At 37.3% G+C, this 25,201-nt stretch overlaps 1 protein-coding gene across 14 annotated transcripts in view; it reads left to right on the top strand.

The window, feature by feature from the left end:
- The window catches only part of map4l (microtubule associated protein 4 like), a 39,610-nt gene extending 18,326 nt beyond the window's left edge, over positions 1–21,284 (top strand). For 5 of the 14 annotated variants that reach the window (XM_051918401.1, XM_051918361.1, XM_051918479.1 and 2 more), the window contains 11 exons: positions 8,956–9,389; positions 9,636–9,833; positions 11,421–11,544; positions 11,935–11,979; positions 12,890–13,146; positions 14,550–14,603; positions 16,900–16,992; positions 17,197–17,278; positions 17,382–17,491; positions 19,956–20,136; positions 21,114–21,284. In XM_051918401.1, coding sequence (XP_051774361.1) covers positions 8,956–9,389; positions 9,636–9,833; positions 11,421–11,544; positions 11,935–11,979; positions 12,890–13,146; positions 14,550–14,603; positions 16,900–16,992; positions 17,197–17,278; positions 17,382–17,491; positions 19,956–20,136; positions 21,114–21,118 — 1,583 coding nt within the window. In that variant the 3' untranslated portion in view covers positions 21,119–21,284. Of the gene's footprint in view, positions 1–4,980; positions 5,975–8,955; positions 9,390–9,635; positions 9,834–11,420; positions 11,545–11,934; positions 11,980–12,889; positions 13,147–14,549; positions 14,604–16,899; positions 16,993–17,196; positions 17,279–17,381; positions 17,492–19,955; positions 20,137–21,113 lie in introns of those variants that run through there. The other 9 variants (XM_051918450.1, XM_051918488.1, XM_051918470.1 and 6 more) reach the window with 8 other exon arrangements.
- Positions 21,285–25,201: the final 3,917 nt, after the last annotated feature.

Below are 25,201 nucleotides of genomic sequence, written 5' to 3'. Positions count from 1 at the left end.
TAATGCATGGCTCAATGAAGTGGGCCCTCCTCTGCTTAGCTATCTCTGTAGCAGAAAAAAAAACTGTAGCAGGACACTAAGTACTCCATGCTTTTCTTTCTGTCTTTCTTTCTATCTTTCTTTCTTACTTACTTACTTTCTTTCTTTCTTTCTTTCTTTCTTTGTGTCAGTCCTCTATAGCTTGGACCTCTGCTGCATGTAATCCATTCTTATAGTAAAGTTTTTTAACATTTCAATGCAGTCATAACACACTGATCGCTATGCATCACGACTGGCAGCCAACTAACTGTTACTCTTTAGTTTACCATCACCTGGATTTCAATACAATTTCTCTTGGTCACAGCATCTCTCAAAATGCACATGTCTTGTAGATGTGTGTCAACCAGTCTGTCTATGTGGGATTTTACATTTGATAATCGTTCTGTGGGTGAAAAGCTTTCTGTATGTCACTCCTTGTGATCTTATGCTACATGACTCTTTATTCTGCTTTTTATTCTTGTTCAAAACTGTCAATCCAATGTTTATGAGATTAAGAGGTCTGTCTGCCAATTCACCTGCTACACATAGATTTTGAAATCTTTAGAGTTATCTTTTCCATACCCATAACCTTTCATTTTTAGCCAAAAAACTCAAGTTGCAAGTATGTGTTAATGATGTTCTTTTCTTCTTCTTTTCATGTTCATCACTGTTTGGACAACACTGGACATCAACCAGGTAAGAAAATCTCATTATCTTACTCTGAAGTGTGGGTACAGCCCCTATCAGTATAGTATATCCAAGAAAACTGAAATTTTTTTAACTTAATGTGAAAGAAAATTTCAGTTTTCTTGTTTATATTGGTGTTATCCAGCATTCTCAGTAATCTCTGACATTGAAAATGAAAAGTTGGATTGATTTAGTTTGGTTCGAATGAAAGAAGCTTTTAACTTAATGTGAAAGAAATTTTCCATTTACTAAATTGTTTGCTTAATCAAATAACAGTTGATTCAAGCACATAATAGTTTAGAACAGTTATTTTTAGTTGGTGGTATTTATAGGTTGAATTCATACTCCCCTTTGTGGCTTTCTGTCTTTCATCTTTCTCATACACGCTTCTCCTCCTATCTCTCCCATCCTCTTGCAACAGCTCATGTAAAATTGATGGCTCTGCCGTTCACCATTATATAAGACTTATAGAGTTGTTCTTTTTATAGCAAGCGATTAGGGTGTGTTCAGAGGCGTTTGAGAGGTGCTGGGATATTGAGGGATACTGAGTACTGGGCGGTAGCTTTGGATTAAATGCTAACGCAGAGATCCCTGATGACGTCTTGAATGACTTAATGAGTCAGGACATTCCCTGTGTTTCAGCTGTTCGGGTTTGTTCATCAAGCTAAAGTCACAAGAGCAAAAGCAAAATTTGATGGAATGCTTTTGCATGTAATGCCACTTTCTGCTTAGGAGAAATTTATTGGTTTATTTCCTATCTGTTGTGAGCAAATGTGATATTTTTTGCTCTTCTTCTTTATGAGTTATGCATAATTAGTATTTGCTAATGCATTCAAATATAATTTGGTCACTTTTCAGCTAGACATTTGCCTGTTGATGTTTTTGACACAGCACTTGGTCTTCTCTGGATTTCAGTCTTTTAACGCAGAAATAGTAGATGCCCCTCTTGGCCTTTTTTTTCCCCTCCCTTTACTCGCATCAGTCTTCTCGTCCTTTCTTGCCCTTGCTCACTCACTTCCTCTCCCTCCCCTCAAATGGTTCCGACCACACAGGACCCTAATATCAGCAGCTGCATTGACGGGGAGACTGTTGCTATGGATATGGGAGGCGGTTTCCTTGGTGATGCAGCGAATAGGACCTGCCAAAGAACAAGCTAGGGTGTAACTGTAGGATATGTTCCAGAAATAGAAACTCTGTGACATCCCGATTACTCAATGAGCATGCATGCTCTACCCCACTCTGAATGTGTTAAATGCATTTCTGATGCTGTGTTTTCATTACTGAAAAGAACATTGGGATATTTGTAATGATTGTGTACTAGCAATAATTTTGTCCAAAAGCTCTATTTATAGTCATCTTGATACTCTTCTGAACATGAAAAGAGGGTAATATAATATAATAACAAAAAGGATTATATCGACAAACATTATTTGTTTTAACCATAAACTATAGTAAACAGATTAAAAAGGACAACAATTCCTGAGAGAATGTGCTCTAAAAAATGCAGGGTTAAAAACCCTGTTGTTTTAACCCAGCGATTGGGTTAAATGTTTGCCCAACGTGCTGGGTAGTTTTATTTAACCCAACTATTGTTTAAAAATTACTGTTTTGCTTGCTTAAAATGAACCAGAATATGTTGGAAATGATCATTTATTAATATGTTTAATAAATGAACATTTATTAAAAAGTTTAATAAATAATAATTAAACAATAAACATTTATTAAATTGCTTATTAATAAATGTTCACCTTTTGATTATTATTGTTGCCTCTAGTAATTATGTGTCTGATTTTTAATTTCCAATCTATTTTGGGTTCATTTTAAGCCAGCCATATAGTAATTTTTAAACAATAGTTGGGGTTAAATAAAACTCCCCAGCACGTTAGGCAAACTGCCGGGTTAAAACAACCCAATTGCTGAGTTTGTCCATTTTCAACCCAACTTGGGTTGTTTTTAACCCAGCATTTGTACCACAATTGAAGATGAAAATGCACAAACAAATGCAATGAAGTGACAGAAAGTTTCAATATCCTCTGTATATTGAACTGTATGATGTGGTGCAATGTGGTCTTAAGGGAATGTAAACAATAAAATACATCTGACATGTCCTTATGCAACAAAATCCATTCACAAGAATCTGGCCCATTATAGAAATGAGACAGGCAGAGAGAAAAGATCCCTTTTATATCTGTCAGTGGCCTGGAATGGCTCTGCAGTCGATGCATTGTGTGTGGAAAGTTCACTCTAATTAAGGTGCCTGAGCCAATCAGACTACACGCATATTACGACATCACACACACTTCTGCTCAAGTCTGGAAGGGCGGATGCAGTGGGAGCTAGAAAAGTGATATGTAATACAGGTTTTGTGGTTTTGTGGATGAAAACCACAGTTTTTACTGCTCACATTTTTCATGTTAGGATGCTTGTAATTAACTGGTCTAGTAGGTTACCTAATATAGAGGTTCAACTGTTAGTGCTATTTCTGTGCAGATACATACTCTAAAGTACTGAATAATGCAGAACTCTTCTGTTGTGACCGATTGTAGAAGTGATTTATGTAGCTCAGCCTATTTAAGTTTAATGATTTTTTTTTCCTTTTTCATAAATAATTGTCTTGCTTGAGATTATCACCAGGTGTGTCATAAAAAACATAATTTCTCAGAGACAGAAGACAGTGAGAGAACATGACTGAATTAAAAAAAAAAAAAAAAAAAAAAATCTAATGGCTGGGGGTAGATGAGTTTTTTGAAGGGCCAGTGTCTAAAATCTGATTTATCTGTTTGAGTTTAAGAAAAGTTGTTTTTGATGCTTTCTTGCCCTCAACAAGCCATAAATACATTGTGATCTGCACAAAAGTTTATCTATTGCAAGTAAACAGATAGCTAATCTGGGTCACATTTTCTTTCACTTTGTGTTGTTCATGGTGTTTAAGGATGAGGAGATGTCTGCTACCTGTCTGTGTTGGCATCGGTTTGACTGGCTTGTCCAGTAAATACTTGATTGGATAGAACGTTTGACACCAATAAGAAAAGTCCCCACACCCATTCCAAACCCGTAAGGGTCTTAGAAACACAAATTAAGATATTTTTGATGAAATCCGAGAGGTTTTTTATCCCCCATAGAAAGCAACATAATTACCATATTCAAGGTCCAGAAAAGTAATAAAGACACCTTTAAAATAGTGAACGTGACTACAGTGGTTCAAACTTAATGTTATGAAGCAATGAGAATACTTTTTGTGCGCAAAAACAAAACAAAAATAAAGACTAATTCAACAATTTCTTCTCTCCCCTGTCATTCTCCTATGCTGTTTACGTTGTACATATAGTGCAGCGCTTCCGGTTTCTACGCCAGAACGGCGACTCCGTATTAGCAGATGCTAGTCACGTTGACTATTTTAACGATGTCTTTACTACTTTTTTGGACCTTGAATGTGGCAATTACGTTGCTTTATATGAGGGATAAAAAACCTCAGATTTCATCAAAAATATCTTAATTTGTGTTCTGAAGATGAACGAAGGTCTTACGGGTGTGGAACGATGTGAGGGTGAGTAATTAATGACAGAAATTTCATTTTTGGGTGAACTAACCCTTTAATTGCATTATATAATTTGCATTTAGCATTTTTTTTCTATGTTATCCGCAATCATATTGTATTTTCGTAATGGAATAGTCGTTTTTAATGTCTTTTTTTGGTCCTCATTGTCTTTCATTGTATTGGCAAAGACATTCTTTAGAATATCTTTTGGTTTGCAGAAAGAAAGTCCTACAGGTTTGATAAACCAAGAGAGTGAGTAAATGATGACAGACTTTTCTTTTTTGGTGAACAATCCCTATAATACAATCTCACAAGGAACATAGTGTCTCTATAGAGTGAAAGGCACAATAAACAACAGAGGTCACACTTCCATCAGCCTCATATGTGAGAGACAGAGGAATATAATGGTTCAGATCTCCAATAAGCTGATATACGATTAAAATGTGATTGATAACGATGTTATGGTGTTCATTGAGGGACACAGCACCTGAGGACCAGGCAATAATGACATCCTCCACCGCTGAAGGGTAAAGGTGAACGCTTGCGTCTGCTAGAACATTCTGAGTGCCAAACGAGACAATGTGTGAGTGCGAGAGAGAGAAAGGGGTATTTATAAACACGCTGGATGCTAAAAGCAAGGGTTTTCAGTGCAGAGCGGCCAATAAGGACGCGGCTCATACAATCACGTGATCGAAGACTTGGAAGGAATGTGCGGACAGAATTAGGGTGAGAGAGAGAACGAGAGAGAGGAGGGGGATTTGGGAGAGAGACGCAGAGTCATCTCAGCCTCAGCGTTGAGGGAGGTTTAGAGACCGGCGCTATAGACTAACTCATCTCAGTCAATGCCGTTTACTGACGGATAGACACCTTGACACGGCACAAATATATCTAGAGAGGCAAGGATCGTAAGGATGTCATCCCAGCGTTCAGAGTGCAGAGATCTGTGCTCAGTGCCACCCTCCATGCCAAGCTTGGCATCGTCAACAGCTGCCCAGGGCTGGAACTGGCAGCAGGGGCAGCCAGGCAGTCTGCAATCCTCCAGACTGTTAGAGGACGACAAGCAGGACCTTTCCACCAAAACGACAGCACTTAGCCAGGAGGTGGACCAACGGGCAACCAGTCACCCATGCAGCAGGGGCGGGAAGAATTTGGGCAGTACAGCAGAAAGCCCCACAAGCCTCTCATCCTCTCCGTCACCCGTGTCTCCAGGGAAAGCCCTTTCCACCAACGGGGTGACATCAAGACCTTCACCGCCGAGTGCCATCTTGACATCTTCAGACAGCGATTGGGATCCGCCCCGCAGCATCTCAAAAACAGGCCCCACACCGAATTATTGCGTGATCGGCGTGGTGAATGACAACTACGTGGAGGGCATGGTTGAGGGCAAAACGGAGACACGCCCACCCATATCACCCCCTATGCAACAGAACCGAGTGGTCCAGCGCACAATGTCAGATAGTACCCACCTGACAGTGCCTGCTAGCCTCCCGCTGCCCGATAAATATCCAGGCAAGGATGTGCCGCCACCCCAGACCGCCGTCAAATATTTCACCACAGAGGACAAACACAGCGTTTCGCCATCCACGAGTATCCCATTAGACCCTACTACAAAGAAAGAACAGCCTGCTGGTGTGCCACAGAGTTCTGGCAGGATACAGTCACCGCAAAAGCTGTCGGAAAGTGGGAATGCTGTTTCATCCCGTGACATTCAGCCCAAAGGTGTTTGTGATGGTAGGTGAGATAAGCGACTGTGATATCAATGGTGCAGGTTTCAAGGTCTGCAATGGTCTACAATCTAGTGTAGGTTTGTGATCTATTCAGTATATGGTTATTGGATTACAACGTGTACCAGTCCCTACGCATAAACAGATGTTTAATTCAGAATATCTGCCTTTACATAGTATGTGTGACAGAGCTGAACATGCACTACCATTCAAAAGTTTTTGGTCGATAAGATTTTCAAATATTTTTTAACTTAGTCTTTTATGCTCACCATTTCAGCATCTATGGTAATTTAAAATAACTATTTTGTATTTTAATATATTTAAATGTAGTTTGTTTCTTTGGCAAAGCTGAATTTTCAACAGCCATTATTCCAGTCTTCAGTGTCACGTGATCCTTCAGAAATCATTTTAATATGCTGATTTAGTGCTCAAGAAACATTTCTTATTATTATCAATGTTGAAAACAGTTGTGCTGCTTAATATTTTTGTGGAAACACTGATACATTGTTTTTCACGATTCTTTGATGAATATAAAGTTTATTTGAAATGGAAATCTTAATACTTATAGGCTTTACTTTTGATAAATTTAATGTGTCCTTGAAATGAATTACTTTTTAATTACTTTTGTGAGTAAAAGTAATTTAAAAAAAAAAAATATTACTAACTCCAGACTTCTGAACAGTAGTGTATTTTGTTTTGTGACAAACATTCTCTCAATGGTCTGTTATAGATTGTTGCCGTTGAAAAATTATATTAAGCACAGCTGATAGAGTGAAATAAAAAGAGAGAGGGTTAGATTATTTAGCTTAGAATAGTTAACTCTTCAATGTGGATTTCAGTTATATCTAACAGTTTTCAGCTTGTCATGTACGCATATTCTACATTTTAAGACACTTAAAAGCAAATATCTAAGATTTTTGGATTAAAGCATCCAAAAACCACTAGAACAATGTTATATATTTTGTTGACTTGTGTACTTACATTATCCCAAATGTTTCTAATAATGTTTAAATCCAGAGAAAACAGCTATTTTAACCAGTGTAATGTCCCGTGTCTCCTGTCAGCGATGTCATATCCGCAAAACCCTCGATTTCCAAGCATAGAAAACCACAGAAACAACAAAGAGGCTTTAATGTATTATGTGTTTTATTAGACAGGTGAGCAACTGTTTGGATACCTTTATCAACAGAAAACTGATTGTTAGTCTTTTTCAGCACAGTCTTATTGTTTGAATCTCTTGCTTTCTTGATTTACCGTGAGTAACATGTTTGTGCTGCGTTACCCCACAGTTTTAATTCATCAGATAAAGTGACCGGTATGAGTAGTAATTTAGCACTTGCGGCTGTTTCATTAGAATGAAATAAAATAATGTGAATTTAGGTGTTCGAACGTAACTGTGACAAAGTTCAAGTTCAGGGAAGAAGAAGGTGAATGTTAAACATAACTGTAATCGTAAAATAAGCATAAACAACAAAACAAAAGGAGCGGCAGAGGCCGACTGCGGCATATAAGCATAATAAAAACAGCTAAGTAAAATGTCCCGGGCTTTCAGCCCCTTCCTGCTTCATACCACAGTAACGTTAATAAAACTTTAATACATTAGCTTACCAATAAACAATTTATGACCTGAATCCCGTTGGTTTGTTTTCCATCGGCTGGGGAAGTGAAGATGACAACTCCCATGATTCCATGCTCATTCATGGCGTCATCCATCTACCCCTTTGTTATTGTTTTGAATAAGCGACCTCTAGAGGCGAAACTTACATACTGTGCCTTTAAAACATTTTTTCATTGAAGTGGGGTCAAATGGGGTTTGGGTGTTAAACCAGTTTCTTCAAATGCTCCAGCAGATGGTACGCTGTTTTCATTGTGTATGCATGTCTGTGTATTAACACACCTGATGAAGACAGATTGTCAGATGCAGAGGTCACAGATACGAGTATAAGATTGACAGAAAGATGGATAAGATTTGCTGTGTGTGCCTCTGGCCACCAGCAGGGATATACAATATATCACCAGAGTAACATTTGGATGTCCTTTTGTCATAGTTTTCTTTTGCTGTACTGAGATAAGCCCACGTTTGACACGTATACCACTCATTTATCTGTCTGAAACTGTGCAAAGGGATTCAGAGGAACCAAGGTTTTCATCTAGGCATCCCTGAAGGTACCACAGGGGGTCTGTTCTAAATGTTCTTAACAATTCCATCATTAACTATTAACAAATTTCTAAATTTCTAATTAATGATGACTTAAGAATTATATTCTTCAAGAACATTATTCAAAAGTGTTACAGAGAAAATCCTAGCTGATTTTAGTTTGAAAATCAGCTGCTATAAAGGACAAAATCGCCTGGTACAAAATACAAAAGAGACCTACAAAAATATAATAAAAGTATACTTTACATAAATTTAGCTACAATTAAAAAAAAAAAAAAAATTATATATATATATATATATATATATATATATATATATATAATAAACTGGATGTTTGCGGCATTATGTTGGCTCATCACCTCTTTCAATTAATATTTTTCATCCTTTCTTTCTTTCTTTCTTTCTTTTCCTCTCTCTCTCTCTCTCTCTCTCTCTCTCTCTCTCTCTCTCTCTCTCTCTCTCACTCACACACACAATTTGTTTTTGATGTTTTGGTCTTCTGTTGGCCATTGATTTTTCACTTTGTGGAGAGAATGGTGCCAAGTTACATAAGGCATCCAGGCTGACAATGTGCTTTTCTGTCTGTCCGCTCAAGGCACTTTCTGTGCCCTTTTCCATGACCTCTCCTGCTCATCTACCCTCATTCTTATTGTCAGAATGTACTGAGACTGAGGCATCAAGTGCAGCTTACTGATAATTTATGTTCCTAAAATACCTTGAATATTAAACTACAACCAAAAGCCCTGTGTGAACAAACATGTGCTCATAAGATAATAACTACTCATTTGCTTGATTAAATAAATTTCAAATTTGTCTTTTTTTTTTTAAAGTAAAAGAAGATAAGACAGCCAAGGAGAAAATGGAGAATGTGCCATCTGCTCTGAAGATGGAAAACACTGACATAAGTGAGAAGCAAGACAAGCCTGAGAAAATGGAGAAGACTGATCACCTGGACAAGAAAGATGACATTACAAAGAAAACAGACAGCACGGATAAGACTCAGAAGAGTGAGCAGATCATCAAAGATGAGAAGAAAGTCGAGAAAGAGGAGAAACATGATAATAAAGCTGAGAAAAAGGACAAGGTTGAGAAAGTAGACAAACCTGAGAAGACGAACAAGGAGAAAGAGGAGAAGAAAGACAACGGAGAAAAAATAGACAAGACAGCCAAAGCTGAGAAGAATGTGACGGCTGCAAAAGGACCTGCTAAGTCTCCAACAGCAAACAGGAGCAAGGAGGTGACCAGCCCGGACAGTAAGACCAAGGTAAGTCTGAAACACAAAGGGATTTCATTCATCTGATATGCTACTGTAACTTTGATTTAAACTGCCACATTTGAGAAGAAGAGGTGTTTGCTCCCATTTTTCCATCTTTATAAAGATTAAAGATGTTACCCAAACGCACAACTTATGATTTATGAACAATTTTTACAACCATTGCTGCTACTTTGATTTTATCATGCTCCCACGTTTGCATTTTCTTTTGTACTTTTTGCAAATACATGCATATAGCCTTCAGTTGGGTCAACCAAACAAAGCTCAGCAAGACCAAACTCGCTGTCCACTGGAGACAGTGCTGGTGCCACCAAACGTACCTCTCCCACCACCAACTCTGCCAATAAAAAAAGCCCTATGCCCAAGGCAACAACCCCCACTGCTGGTACCAAGAAAACCCCCACCTCCACATCTACTCTTGAGACTAAGGCCAAGGTGAGTTAACACCATTTCCCTCATCTGTGGTTTGGCACCCAGCCTACAATCCACAGGGGAGACTTTTGCAACATCCTCCAGTGCCCATCTCATCCTTTAAAATCAACCCATGGCTTGCCGTCTGTGTCACTGTTAATTCAAAATTTCAATCACCAGCAAAATCTCAAGAGAGAGGCATGCTTTTAGGCCACTGATAAAATATGAGGTGCAGTTATGTTCTGTCTCATAAATTTTTTCCAAGGACAGATATCAAATAAAGACTAATTACATGCCTCTCTTTTGACATCAGGTTTTAAACTGCTTTTTCTCCAACTTTCATGCATGGATCTTGAGGAATATAATTAATCTATAATTCATTCTCGCCTTTTTATCAAGTGTCTGCTTGTTTCTATGGGTGATTTTTCAGTTAGGGGACTTTTTTATTATTATTTAAAAAAATCCCTCTGTGAAGAGTAGATTATAATATGCTTCAAATCTTAATATGGAAACAGCTGATTAATTTGAGTTAATTGACTGCTAGCAAACTTGTCGCATTAGTAAATTCAAGGTTTACCTTCATTACAAAGTCATTACCATCACATGCAATATCAAAAATCCACACCAATAGCCACTATACCAAAATCCACTTGTAGATTGGTCAAGACCGTGATCTGATCTTTAATCAGGGTCATGTGATAAAACATTTTTTTTCAAGATTTCAAGTAGCCAAACTCTGTCTTAATTGAACAATCACCCTCAAGCATTAAGCCACCCTTAAAGGGTTAGTTCACCCAAAAATTAAATTTCTGTCATTATGTACTCACCCTCATTTCGTTCATCATTCATAAAACCTTCGTTCATCTTCTGAACACAAATTAAGATATTTTTACTGAAATCCAAGAGGTTTTTTATCCTCAATAGAAAGCAACGAAATTACCACATTCAAGCGACGAGAATACTTTCTGTGCGCAAAAACAAAACAAAAATAACTTTATTCAACAAATTTGTCTCTCCTGTCATTCTCAAATGCTATTTACGTTGCAGTGCTTCCATGTTTACATGTTTAGCGACTCAGTATTGGCCGACGCTGTTCACATGAGCAGCACGACGCATGTGTGTGATGCTGACGCAGGAGCCGACCAATACTGAGCCAGTGTTCGGACGTAAACAAGGAAGCGCTGCAACGTAAATAGCATATGATAATGACAGGAGAGAGATGAATTTGTTGAATAAATTCGTTATTTTTATGTTGTTTTTGCGCACAAAAAGTATTTTCGTTGCTTCATAATATTAAGGTTGAATGTTGACTATTTTAACGATATTTTTATTACTTTTCTGGACATTGAATGTGGTAATTTCGTTGCTTTCTATTGAGAATAAAAAAAACTCTTGGATTTCATTAAAAATATCTTAATTTGTGTTCCGAAGATGAACGAAGGTCTTACGGTTTAGGAACGACATGAGGGTGAGTAATAAATGACAAAAATTTAATTTTTGGGTGAACTAACCCTTTAAGCCACTGTGTATGTTACTCATCTAATCAACCTCTTGACGTCAACTGATTATGCCTGGTCATTCAGCATTCTGATGTCTTATTGTTTATATCAGTCTTCTGAGACTGGCACAGCAACCCAGCGTCGCCCTCCAGTGCCAAAGGCTAAAGCTGCATCTGCTACTAACTCTAAAAACGGCACAAGCACCCCAGCTACCACCTCTGCCCGACCCTCCTCAGGTGAGTTGTTCCGTCATATAGAATTTAGTCAGGGTAGACAGCACATTGAATTTTACATGGATAAAAATTAGGCTGTGAGTCATAGACAATGGCATATTTACAATGGCATGCATAGTATGAAGGTCAAAACTGTTTTTGTCCACTGAAAGATTTTGTAAAGCTGTTTTGTCAGCCAAACAATTGGCATGTTGCTAAACAACAGTACAATCAGTTGAATATACTGTACCTCTGTCTCTCACAGCCTCATTTTGATTCCTGTCAAAAGATTAAATATGGCAATACCATGACTAAGGTACAGTATATAGGATCTCAGGTTAAGGTTAAGTGAGGCATAATGATGTAATGACATTAAAATGTACTTAATTTAATTTGATTGTGTGTTGTTTATAGCTACAAAGACTGAAAACCAAGCAGGAGAGGTGAAAAAGGCACCAGGTGAGAATGAAGCCGTTTTCTTATCTATTTTGATATTATATTTTGATATAATATGAAGATTGTGTCAGAATTCAATGACTAGTTTTCCTGGCTTATCGTAACAGTGCTGTACCTTATAAACAAAACATTTATTTCCCACTTGACTAGTAAATTCTAACTCCTGTGCATTTTAACTCCCAGAAGTTGCTTTAGGGCAGCCAGTGAGTTTGGAACTTGCGATTTCCGAACGGTCTCGCCATATTTAGGTGCAATATAAATCATTAAACCATCTAAAGCTATGAGAATGGATGTAATATGAAGTGTAATTAACTGTGTGCTGCAATATTTTTCCAATATATAACAAACAAGCCATCAAGATATTAAGACAAATGTTTCAATTAGCAGAGACTTGAATAACAAACATTAAATTAGATTAAATTAAATAATGTAGAGAAATAGATCCTGGTCAAATAAACAGAGACGATCCAAGACTATAGAGATTCAAAAGTGGAGAGATCATCTTTACAGTGGTCAGCAGAGGTGCTTATGTGCAAATAAAGGTGCTTACCTGTCTGTAGCTGTTACTAAATGATGCTTTGATGGAGGCTTAAAGAGAAGGGTGGGAAAACACAGCAGTTCTGAGCTAATACACACTGACTAGTGCATTTGTTAGTCATCAAATCTGAAGCTGCTGACATAGTCAGCGATAGACTTACTCACAGAGGCTTGTCTCAAACCATCACACTAATAGAGCCTTCAACTCCTCTCTTCGTGATGAGGGCTTGCCACTTTTGCAGTGGCTTAGGAAGAAGAAAAATTCTTGAGGTCAATGACTGTCTATGACCTCTCACATGCATACTGTATTAAACCTCTTGTGTTGTGTTGTTTTCTGCTTCAGTACTTAATGTGCATTTGCTTCATGTTTTCGCAGTTAAAACAACTCCAAGGACAACTCGCACACCATCCTCTGCAACCAGCACAGCAGCCACCAATGGGACCCCGACCCCTCGTCCATCCCGCATCACCAAACCCCCCGTACCCAAGCAGACTCCCCTAGAGAGGAAGCCTCCTGTGCCTCGAGCCCCCCGGAACGTTCGGCCCACCAACGCACCGCTGCCGGATCTAAAAAACGTGCGCTCCAAGATAGGTTCCACCGATAACATGAAGTACCAGCCTGGAGGAGGCAAGGTAAGTTGATTGGTCAGGACAGAACCAGGAGAATTTGCATATGCGCAAGGAATTAAATAATCTGGGCTTTTAGAGACACGCATAGATACTGCACTTAACCTCATTATTTTCTTTACAGATTTAGAATAAATTTGATGCATTATTTGGCAACACATGATCATAAGTACATGTTCTGCACTATTGCTGCCATTAAACGCATTAAGAAATCTCGAATTCTGTTGAAGTTGTTTCTCATACGTATGTCTCATATCGCTGCTGGTCAATGTAAATTGCCATTATTCATCTGATCGATCCTTAACTTTTCTTACAGAATTTATGTAGAATGAATTTGTCTGTTTTCCATAGCCATCTCCCAGCCATCTCTTTGAAATAAAAAAGACCTTATAACAGGATTCCCTAAAGGTTTTTCTCTTATCAGGAAGAATCTAGAAAACACAATGCATTTGGATTTCAAACAGTGACTGTCAACTAAAGGCCACAATATATCTTTAAAATTAAAACATATTTTTATGAAACCTTCCATTAAAGGGTTAGTTCACCCAAAAATGAAAATTCTGTTATTAATTACTCACCCTCATGTCGTTCCACACCCGTAAGACCTTCGTTCATCTTCGGAACACAAATTAAGATATTTTTCATAAAATCCGATGGCTCAGTGAGGCCTCCATTGCCAGCCAGACAATTAACACTTTCAGTGCTCAGAAAGCTACTAAAGACATATTTAAAACAGTTTCATGTGACTACAGTGGTTCAACCTTAATGTTATGAAGCGACGAGAATACTTTTTGTGCACCAAAAAAACAAAATAACGACTTTATGCAACAATATCTAGTGATGGGCGATTTCAAAACACTGCTTCATGAAGCTTCGAAGCTTTACGAATCTTTTGTTTCGAATCAATGGTTCGGAGCGCGTATCAAACTGCCAAAGTCACGCCCCCCAGTGGTGAACCATTGAAATTTTGAAACACTTATCACGTAACGAAGCCTCGTTTACTGAAATCACGTGACTTTGGCGCTCCGAACCACTGATTCGAAACAAAAGATTCGTAAAGCTTCGGCGCTTCATGAAGCAGTGTTTTGAAATCGCCCATCATACGGGTTTGAAACAAAGTAAGGGTGAGAAAATGACAGAATTTTCATTTTGGGGTGAACTATCCGTTTAAGTTTCAATGGTGCCATAGATCTGCTTTGTAGTTAATTAAACAGACACACAGTTAAACACACTATTTCTCCTGCACAATTTATCAGACAAACTGTCAGGTGATTCTTCCAGATTCAAAAGTAACCTTAGCATACTGACTCAGTCATTGTGGTACATCCTATTCCTCTGACCTTGAGACCCTGGGCTTTCTGTATCTCCTCCCTGCACTGCACTGACTAAAGGGGTGCTTGTCTCCTCAGGTCTCTGCAGCCCAGGGCAAGACCGATGCTCTGCCAAAGACCAGCCAGGGCAAAGTGAGTCCCTCCCAATGACATCTCCCTGACTCACTGCCTCAGTATCACTCTCTGCTCTTACTCTCGCTGTCTTTCCAAAGATCTTCAGATCCTGTAGAAACTGGTTTAGCAAACCCACATTTTTGAGTACACAGAACCACTAAACACTTAAAGACATACAGTTTGTGAACTGAAATTAGGGTAAAATGGTTTTCTGAATGACCATGAGAGCACATTTGTTGTTGTTGTAGATAAACTTGTCCACATACTTAAAAAATATCATTAGAGCAATGCAACTTTGTCCCTGTATGTCTTCTGTGGATTTAACACCACACCATTGTGTCTCTCAGTAGTTCACCCATGAACATTGTGCCACTCTTTGTGGAATATTTGTAGTCTGGTTTACCATTGTTACCAGTTGAATTTCATAGTGTTTTTGTTCTTAAGCTTTGCACTAACCATGTCCAAAAATAACATAACTGCATGTTGTACAGACTCAGCAGTTGTATCAACACTCTGTAGTTCAATTAATTTTTTACCCTACGTTGGATTATTTGCACTCTTGCTTTCGCTTTTAAGGGCGAAAAATGTGTTTCCACTGCACATATAATATGTGCTATTTATCTCACCTTTCTTGCAACACAAAGGAGACTGTAGCTATTCTTGGAGAATGTATGAAATGAAAAATGGGACTATTAATTTCTTTAAAAAAATTCTAACACAAAATAAGGACAACGATGCCAAGATGCAATAGCCAACCATACATTGTATGGGTCAAAATTATCGATTTTTCTTTTTTGCCAAAAATCTTTAGGATATTAAGTAAAGATCATGTTCCATGAAGATATTTTGTAAATTTCCTACTGTAAATATATCCAAAATGTATTTTTGTGAGTGGATATGCATTGCTAAGGACTTCATTTGGACAACTTTATAGGCGATTTTCTCAATATTTTGATTTTTTTACACTCTCAGATTCCAGATTTTCAAATAGTTGTATCTTGGCCAAATATTGTCCTAACAAACCATAAATCAATGGAAAGCTTATTTATTCAGCTTTCAGTTGATATAAATATCAATTTCAAAAAATTGACCCTTATGACTGGATTTTTGGTCCAGGGTCACATATTATTATATTATATTATAATATATTATATTATATTATATTATATTATATTATATTATATTTTCCTCAGTAACTATAGTCTTAATTTAAGAACATGACATTCTTGAAACTTCTGGAATCACTACATGAAATGTGGTTAATTTATTTACCTATAATATATCTACACTCCTAGTTTCTGATAATAATGTTATATCGTTAACAGATATATTATAGTTCTGTTAATATAGTATACTGTAGGGTGCCTTTGAATGTCATATTGGACAGTGGGGTGCCTTCGAGTCATATTATCTGTATTGCATTATCTTGTTTAAAATATATTATTAGCCTGTTGTTTAAAAAAAATCTTTTCCTTGCATTCAAAAATTCTGTGTATTACAAAATGTGTTTTATCTCCCAAGATCACCTACAGCCTCCTGTTGTTTCACAATGCCAGATGTGTGTTTTGAGAAATTGTGCCTCTGTATATCTGTTACTCTATCTCATGTATGCAGTTCCATAGAAATTATCCAACAGCACTTTGCATGTTAATTACTAAGTAAACTTTGCTAATGGTGTTTCTTTGCTGCTCAAAGAATCATCATGATCATGTTTTTTTGTTTTCAGCAAATTCATCAGTTTTCGGAACAGCCTTTGAGCTATACAGTTAGCTCCAAATCCTGTTTGTTTTTCCTGGAGTGGTCCATTACAGCAGGTCAAATGAATCAGAGTTAGACTGTAGTCCCTCGAGTGTTAAAGCAATACCTGAGATTAACGCAATAAACTGAGCTTTAGGCTGTGAAAAACACCCTCTGAGTCAGACAGAGTGTTCCTGGCCTGCCGTTACTCTGTCCAAACAAATATATGAGTCACACAAACAAATACTGCACCAAACAACACAGCAGACAATGAACATTTATTTGAATCTACCAGAGGGCGGCCACATAAAACGTTCAGGAATCAGCTTACATCTCCAAGAAAGAGAAAATAACTGTTTTGTGCAAATTAATGAGTAGCTTGATCATTAAAATTCAACTACTTGACATGAACATGATGATTTTGTATTTTCAGTGGTGGTGTGCTACTTTTTACTTTTGATTTACAATAGTACAGCATTGTTTAACACACTCATAGCCTTCGTAGCTTCTGTTTTGCATGTGTTACGGTAGAATAACTAATGACAATGCGTCCTCTGTGCTGTTGTGCTATGTTCAGGTTCAGATAGTCCACAAAAAACTGGACTTCAGCCATATAACCTCCCGATGTGGCTCCAAGGACAATATCAAGCATGTACCTGGTGGAGGAAATGTAAGTGTACAGTGTCACCTTTCTTATGTTAACTCATTTCATAACAATGTGTTGCTCATAGAAGTACAAGCATGTGATGAGCCACATATAACCAGATCAGCTTACAATGAGTTAGTTTGACTGTCCTCTAGTCTAAAGACATCCATTCCATCATAAGAAACAAATGACAATTCAATCTAGCAACTTTTTACTCATGGTCTCCAGGTTCAGATTTTAAGTAAAAAGGTTGACTTGAGCAAAGTGACCGCAAAATGTGGATCCAAGGACAACATAAAGCACAAGCCAGGTATGAGATGGATCAATTTTAATATTGCCTATTACTGTGAACGGAATCTCATTGTGAGTACATGCAATAAATAGCCATGTGAATGATGATTGCTCTCTCTCAGGTGGTGGTGAAGTGAAGATTGAATCCCATAAGGTGAATGTCAAGGCCAAGGCCAAAGTGGGATCACTGGACAATGTAGGCCATGAACCAGGAGGTGGCAATGTTAAAGTGGTAATAAATAGCTTGAGAGGATATTACATATTAGAAACCATCCCTCTTTCATTATTGATATTATACACTGCCCGGCAAAAAAAAAGTGTCACTATTTGGATTTTAATAGGCAAATACTTAAGAATCTATGAATGGATCTTTATCACAGTGGTTATTATGTTTCTAGCATGTTATATGTTTGGCAACGGATCTTTTAACCCTTAAAGATGGAGTATGTAGCTTTTCATTTCTTAAACAACCATGTAGGAAGACACATCATGGCCATATTCCAGGATGACAATGTCAAGATTCACCAGGGTTAAAATTGTGAAAGAATGGTTCAGAGAGCATGAAGAATCATTTTCACACATGAATTGGCACCTCTGAGTCCAGACCTTAATTTCATTGAAAGTCTTTGGGATGTGCTAGAGTGGACTTTACAGAGTGCTCACCTCTTGCATTGTAAATACAAGATCTTGACCAAAAATGTATGCACCTCTTGATGGAAATAACATAACATTTATTTCCATAGAGAGGTGCATCGTATTTCAGTCAAGATCTTGTATTTACAATGCAAGAGGTGAGCACTCTGTAAAGTCTCCTCTAGCACATCCCAAAAACCTATACTGAGGTTAAGGTCAGTGCCAATTCATGTGTGAAAATGATTCTTCATGCTCCCTCCCAACAATTCTTTCACAATTTGAGCCTGATGAATCTTGACATTGTCATCCTGGAATATGGTTGTTTACTATATGGCCTTAATACATGGTTGTTTAAGAAATGAAAAGCTACATACTCCATCTTTAAGGGTTAAAAGAACCGTTGCCAAACATATAACATGCTAGAAACATAATGATCACTGTAATAATGATCCATCCATAGACTCTTAAAGGGTTAGTTCACCCAAAAATGAAAATAATGTAATTTATTACTCACCCTCATGACTTTCCACACCCGTAAGACCTTCGTTAATCTTCGGAACACAAATTAAGATATTTTTGATTAAATCCGATGGCTCAATGAGGCCTCCAGAGCCAGCAACGACATTTCTTCTCTCAAGATCCATAAAGGTACTAAAAACATATTTAAATCAGTTCATGTGAGTACAGTGGCTCAATATTAATATTATAAAGCGAACCGCTGATTCGACACGCTGATTCATAATGCTCCGAAGCTTCCTGAAGCAGTGTTTTGAAATCGGCCATCACTATATAAGTCGTTATTTTGTTTTTTTTTGGCGCACCAAAAATATTCTCGTCGCTTTATAATATTAATATTGAACCACTGTACTCACATGAACTGATTTAAATATGTTTTTAGTACATTAATGGATCTTGAGAGAGGAAATGTCATTGCTGGCTATGAAGGCCTCATTGAGCCATCGAATTTAATCAAAAATATCTTAATTTGTGTTCCGAAGATCAACGAAGGTCTTGAGGGTGAGTAATAAATTACATTATTTTCATTTTTGGGTGAACTAACCCTTTAAGTATTTGCCTGTTAAAATCCAAACAACGACTTTTTTTTTGGCCGGGCAGTGTATTTTCGTGGGGTTCTTTCAAAAACAAGTAAAGTACCTACCTTCATTTTAATAATTAGCAGTACCAGAGAATTTATTTTAAGTATTGCACACCAAAGTCATAGTTACATGATGTGGTCCAGTATGTGGTCCACAATCACATGCAGGGTAATATAATACTGTATAGACCATATTAAATATGCCCACTGAAGGTCGAGCATAACAACCAATGTATAAAATAATTCCTTAGTTACCCACATGGAAAAGAGAATATGAGCTAGACAGTTTGTAAGGAGATTTAACCCCCTCAGCATATAGAAATTTGGTCAGGTTTATGGCACCTCACATGGCTGAGCACCACTCATTTAGTCTGTGTGCATGTATGTTTTTGCACTTGGTTATTTTATTTTTTATTTTTTCAAAAGCTTGGGGTCAGTAAGATTTTTTAAAATAAATTAATACTTTTATTCAGAAAAAGATGCACAACAGTAAAGATGTTTCACAAAAAATTAAGCAACACAACTGTTTTCAACATTGATAATGATAAGAAATGTTTCTTGAGCAGCAAATCAGCATATTAGAATGATTTCTGAACGATCATGTGACACGCTGAAAATTCAGCATTGCCATCACAGTATCTTATATTATTTCACAATCCTACTAAAAAACCAGCCTGGACCAAAATGGAATTCATGCTGGTTTATACTGGATTTTTCAGAAAAGAATATTACTGTTTTACTGTATTTTTGATAAAATAAATGCATGAAAACATGAAAAAAATCATACCGACCCTAAACTTTTAAACGGTAGTGTATCTTGTGTACTTGTTCAGCACAAAAAGTATATAAAGTATTGTTAAATTTATAAAGATGCATTTATTGTTAAATAAATGCATCTTTGTCTTCTTTATTTTTTTGTTTTGTTTTGTTTTGTTTTTGACTCCTTGAATTTGCAATGTGTTTCCAGGGAGAGGGGGTTCAGCAGAAATCTGAGGGAAGTCCATCTCCCCCTGCCGTCTCCCCGCCCTTGCAGGCAGGCAATGGGGCAAAAGAGAACGGGCTGAAAGAGAGCTCTCCTACTCCCGTACCTTCTTTGGGAGAAGGGCCCCGGGACTCCCAGGGCCTGGACAAGCGCATCCCTGGGACAAGTAAGTGCAAACTTGGCAGATTCAGCCCTTATTTGACACTTTATATAGACAAGCATGGAAATACATATTATAATGTGGATATCAGAATTCAAGAATTGTCTACCTTTGAATTCTTGAGGTGGAATTTGAATTGAATTGGCCACACTATACTGGAAGTTGAATTGAAATCTTAATTGGAATGGAAAAATGAACACTTTAGTATAGGAAACACATAGTCACTATTAACTACAGTTTGATTTTTCCCTTTAATAAACTCCTAATTTACTGCTTATTAATATAGTTAGTAAGGTAGTTGTTGTAGTGGTTAAGTTCAGGTATTGGGTAGGATTAAGAGATGTAGAATATGGTCATGCAGAATAAGGCATTGATATATGCTTTATAAGTACTAATAAACAGCCAATATGTAGGCTAATAAGGAACTAGTTAAAAGTGAGAATTGTTCCCCATACTGAAGTGTTACCCTTACCATTCAAAACACTTCACTAGTAATGCATTCTGGATTTTGTACACCAGAGTGTACAAAGCTTAATTTATTAAATAAAATGAAATATATGCATTACAAAACATATAGTATATATCTAATGTCATTTACTCTAACTATAAAGGGCTATAAGCTCAAAAGACTTTTTATACTATTTTTCAAAAATTTAAACAAGGATTTAAATTCGATTAGCAATTCTACATCCTGTTTCCTACCCCAAATCAAATTCAGAAACTAAATTGAAATTTAAAAGACATTCTCAGTTCAATTCAGAATACTGCACAACTCTTGTTTATACTGGGAACAGATTAGATTAGGGAGGAAAATCTTCATTTTTTTTTCTTTTTTTTTTTGAAATATCAACCATTTTGAATATTTTGAAGTTGACGTATTGCGATGTACGAATCTGTGCCTATTTGTGTTTTTTTTCCTGCCAATGTCTATGAAATCGAGTTGTTACCTTTGTAATACAGCTTTTCCATTTCTTTGCTACCAGACTGAGTCCTACAAGCTGAACTTCCGCGAGAATGCACGAGCTCGCACGGACCACGGCGCTAAAATCATCTCCTGGTCCCCCCTGAGTGGCAGCCACCCCCACCCACATCGCAGCACCTCTCTCAGTGTTTCTCTGGGGTCCGCCATGTCCTCACACTCAACCTAGCTTGTCCCATTCACTCAGCCATGAGATGGGTGCAAACCAGCAGGAGAAGGGCGTTTCAACACAGCCTGTCCCTTTAAAACCCATCTTCTCATTAGCTTCTTTTCTTGGTTTCAGTTTTCTTTGTTTATTCCTTGCTGGGAGAGCACCTATGAGATCATGTTTTGGGAAAGACTTAATTTACAGCGCTCCTGTTCGAACGCAGGGTTTGGTTTGAGGCTAGATTTGAGATGAAGTCTCCAGATGTTTGGAGATGGTTGGATGGTTGTCCAGCCGCATAGCTCTTAATATATCATTTTTGTTATAAGCACAGCTTTTAGCCTGTGAACACCGAGTTTCTTTCTAAACTTCCTACAAGCCTGTGTTGTCCATTAGAAAGACCTTAATTTAGAGGCAACACCCTCTTTTCTCTCTGTATCTGTTTGGCAGTAGATGTTCTCCAATGGGAACCCCAGAACTCACTCGAGATGTAGCTTATTACATCATATTATGGCAGTTAAGCTCCTTGTATTGTTAGTATGTGGGGCTGTCTTAAATCCCAGTCAAAAGGGACGAACCAGCCACCATCCATCCATCCATCTGCTTCCTTTGTTCCACTGACTTTGTCCACCTCACAAGAATTATACCGCTGGTCTCCCCTAGTATTTAAATGAGAACTTAATCATTTGAAACGTATAGGCTGTTCAAACAATAGCATATTTACATCTTCAATGAGTTTGCTGTATCGTGTTTGCGTAAATTACTGTAACAATGAGCTGTATCATTATGATGTCTAACCATCTGATTACATCTTCCGCTTTCCATTTCTCTCAAAGCATCTTGTGAACTAATAGGACACATGACACACATAAACTACAGCATGATACAGTAAGAGAAAAAGGCAGTGGCACGCAAACTAAACAGACAGGATGGAAAGGAATATAGATGGATAAAGAAAGATGTCAGAAAGTTAGAATGGAAATGTTTACACTCCGTACACAGGTCATGATTATTTGCTCAAAGGTCCAATTCATCCTTCACTTTGAATTAAGTATTGTACTTCCAAGTTCAACAAGTAGAAGACTTTTGCACTGAACATATAAACTGGCATGTGGGAGGGGCCATTACATTAACAGTAAATGGATCCTAACTAAGCATTAATGTAATGCAATACAGTGCATTTCCTTATTATTTATTCAATGGCAATTGATAAACTGTTGTTTAGAAATGACTATTTAATCAAACAGTAGGAAATGCTATTTGTTTGTTTGTTTTTTTACCAAGAGATGTATTATTCACAAAGTAGTTGAATATCATAGTTTTAAACTCTCCAAACCTACTATTGTAGGGCTGCTTTTTTGAAGCTCTTGACTAGTGACACTGTTTAACAGTGAATTTGTGGGCACTTTATTGGTAGTTATATTACTCTAGATATCTTTAGCCGCACAATGCCTGCAGAGAAAATAAACAAGTTGCTGTTGTTGGTTAAAAGGTTATGTTTGTACAGGGTTTGATTCACTACATGTTGTGAAATATTACATTTTCTCCTGATATTTTACTGTGATGTCATGGCATATCATTGATGGTGGTAATGGTGTAACATCAAAGAAATAAAAAAATCCCATATAAAACTGAACAACAGAGACCAGGAAGTATTAAATTATGCAAATATCCTAATAAATAATTAGCAGATGAGCATTTGAAATGCACTTTATGATGGTTGTTTTATACTACAAATAGAGCGATATGATTGACTGAGCACATCTTCCTAATTTTGCTCCCTTAAAAAGAGCCCTAGTTTCTCAAAAATGCAAAACATGTACCTGTGTCTCAAAGAGCATTCTGTAAATACAGTTTGTACAAGTGTGAGCCAGTGTGCTTAGTGTAGAGCAGTTGCGCTTGGCCAAACGGTCCTGTCTGTAGTTCCTTTTGTGATTAGTGTGTACTGTTCAGGGGCTGTGCCAGTAAACTTCAGTGTTGTACTCTTGATACAGTGATCATAACCTTTCATGCCTTCAGACAGCTCTATTTTGTCCTTTCCATGATGAATGAACACTCTCACAGTGTAAGTACACTTCTCACGTCCCCCGCACCAGTCCATTCAAAGCAGTTTTGTAAATACACGTTTCACACTTTATACCCCGTAGAGGGAAAACACTTCTTGATTGGGTTGTATAGAGAAGCAAAGTGAAGATTTTGCATCTATTAATATTTCTCCAGATTTTATTCTTAAGTGAGACTGCCTTTTTTTTTTAAAAAAAAGAAAAGGGCTGGCAAACAAGAATGTTTTTAAAATGTAATGTATTCAGGAAGCAAAGAATATATATGTGTGTAACTTTTTCTCTTTGTCATCACAGGTCACGTACTAAATACAATGTAATCAATAGGAGGAGGAGGAGTGTGATTTTGACTGAGGACCGAAAAACTGAAAGGACTCTGAGGATGTCCTTTTGTAGGCTATAGATAAGGCACAGCATTCTGGTAATGACTTGAGTAGCCTGAGACAGGATGCAAAAAGTGGGGTGAAAGGTTAGAGGTAATCAGTAACCACAGGAGCAATGATTCCTCCCACAAAACTGCACCTGACACATAGACCTTGAATGTTGTTTGGATATCCATGTTGCACATCTGTTTGAGACTAACTGTAACTGGTAGGCTAATCGGCATGTTTAAAAGTAGATAGAGCACTCCAGTTAGGCAGCAAAAGAGCCCCCTCGTGTGTCTGTTAGGACTCACAATGTGTGTACTACCCCTAGAACACACCAAAAGAGCATGCTGACAACATGGACTACAGACATGGTCCTAAATTTGATTTTACTGTCTCCTCTCTGATTTAAGATGTATTTTTTGGTATGAAAGAAATAATTGTGATTAATTGTTAACTAGTGATGTGGATATTTAATCATGAATAAATAAAAAAGTAAAGCAACATGGGTGTGTATTTATTGTTTTTTTCTGCAAGGAGGCATACAGGGGAGAAACGAAGTTTTTCTAAATTTTAAATCAATTGAACCAATGGCTTCGCAAAATGATTTCCTGTTTTGAACATAGACATAATATAGAAGCATTAGCGGCTGTTTCTATGGGCCGCTACAAAGAATATACACTAACAAGAAGCGACACTCAATAGAACGTTCCATTGCAACACCGGGCCTGCGTTTCCGCCATTTTGGGGTGAAAGCGAGTCGGCAGCCCACTAGTTTCTATGGCAATATCAGCTGCTTTGTTAAAAAAAAAAAAGTACATTAAAGCTGAAATCCAACCTGAATGATGACAACACAGAATAAAATACTATCACTAGTGATCATCAAATCCTTTTTACAGTTTATTTTGCACACTTTGTGTTTAAGTCTTCCACTTTTTTCACAAAACCTTTGCTCTCTAGAAACCCAGTCAGTTTGGGTTAAATTCTTTGAAGTTAAAGTATTAGCATTATAAACACTGAATTAATACCAATATATGAAATTAAATTAAGGACATGCATCAGAAAAATTGGGAATGTTGGACAATAAATATATGAATATAACAGCTTGATTTTGCAGTGTTGTCTAATGTCCACTGAAGCAAAAGTGTCCAAAAGTGGGAATTATGGGATAACGGACACAGCAATGCATCATGTAAGATCGTTATGTTTGTAGCGTGATCCATTAAAATGTACAATAGCCTATTTCAGTTCAGACCTAGATACTATTACTATTACTCCACTAGATCTATATTTTTCGCTGCAAACATGATGATCTTAAATTTATTAAATATTAATTTACTATGTGTAAAGTTGCATAAAATGGAAATACTCGATGAAGTAGGCTAACTACGTTACCTCAGATGGTTGAATGGTTGGATTCCACAACTGGTAAAATAAAACATATATAAGACAATACGACATTTACTGTGGTCGCCATACAATTTACTGGTGACTTAATTTAAAAAAAACTGTTCTATTGCGC

The sequence above is a fragment of the Ctenopharyngodon idella genome, chromosome 2 (assembly GCF_019924925.1).
Source record: "Ctenopharyngodon idella isolate HZGC_01 chromosome 2, HZGC01, whole genome shotgun sequence".
NCBI lineage: Eukaryota > Metazoa > Chordata > Actinopteri > Cypriniformes > Xenocyprididae > Ctenopharyngodon > Ctenopharyngodon idella.
This window is presented reverse-complemented; position numbering and strand designations above follow the sequence as displayed.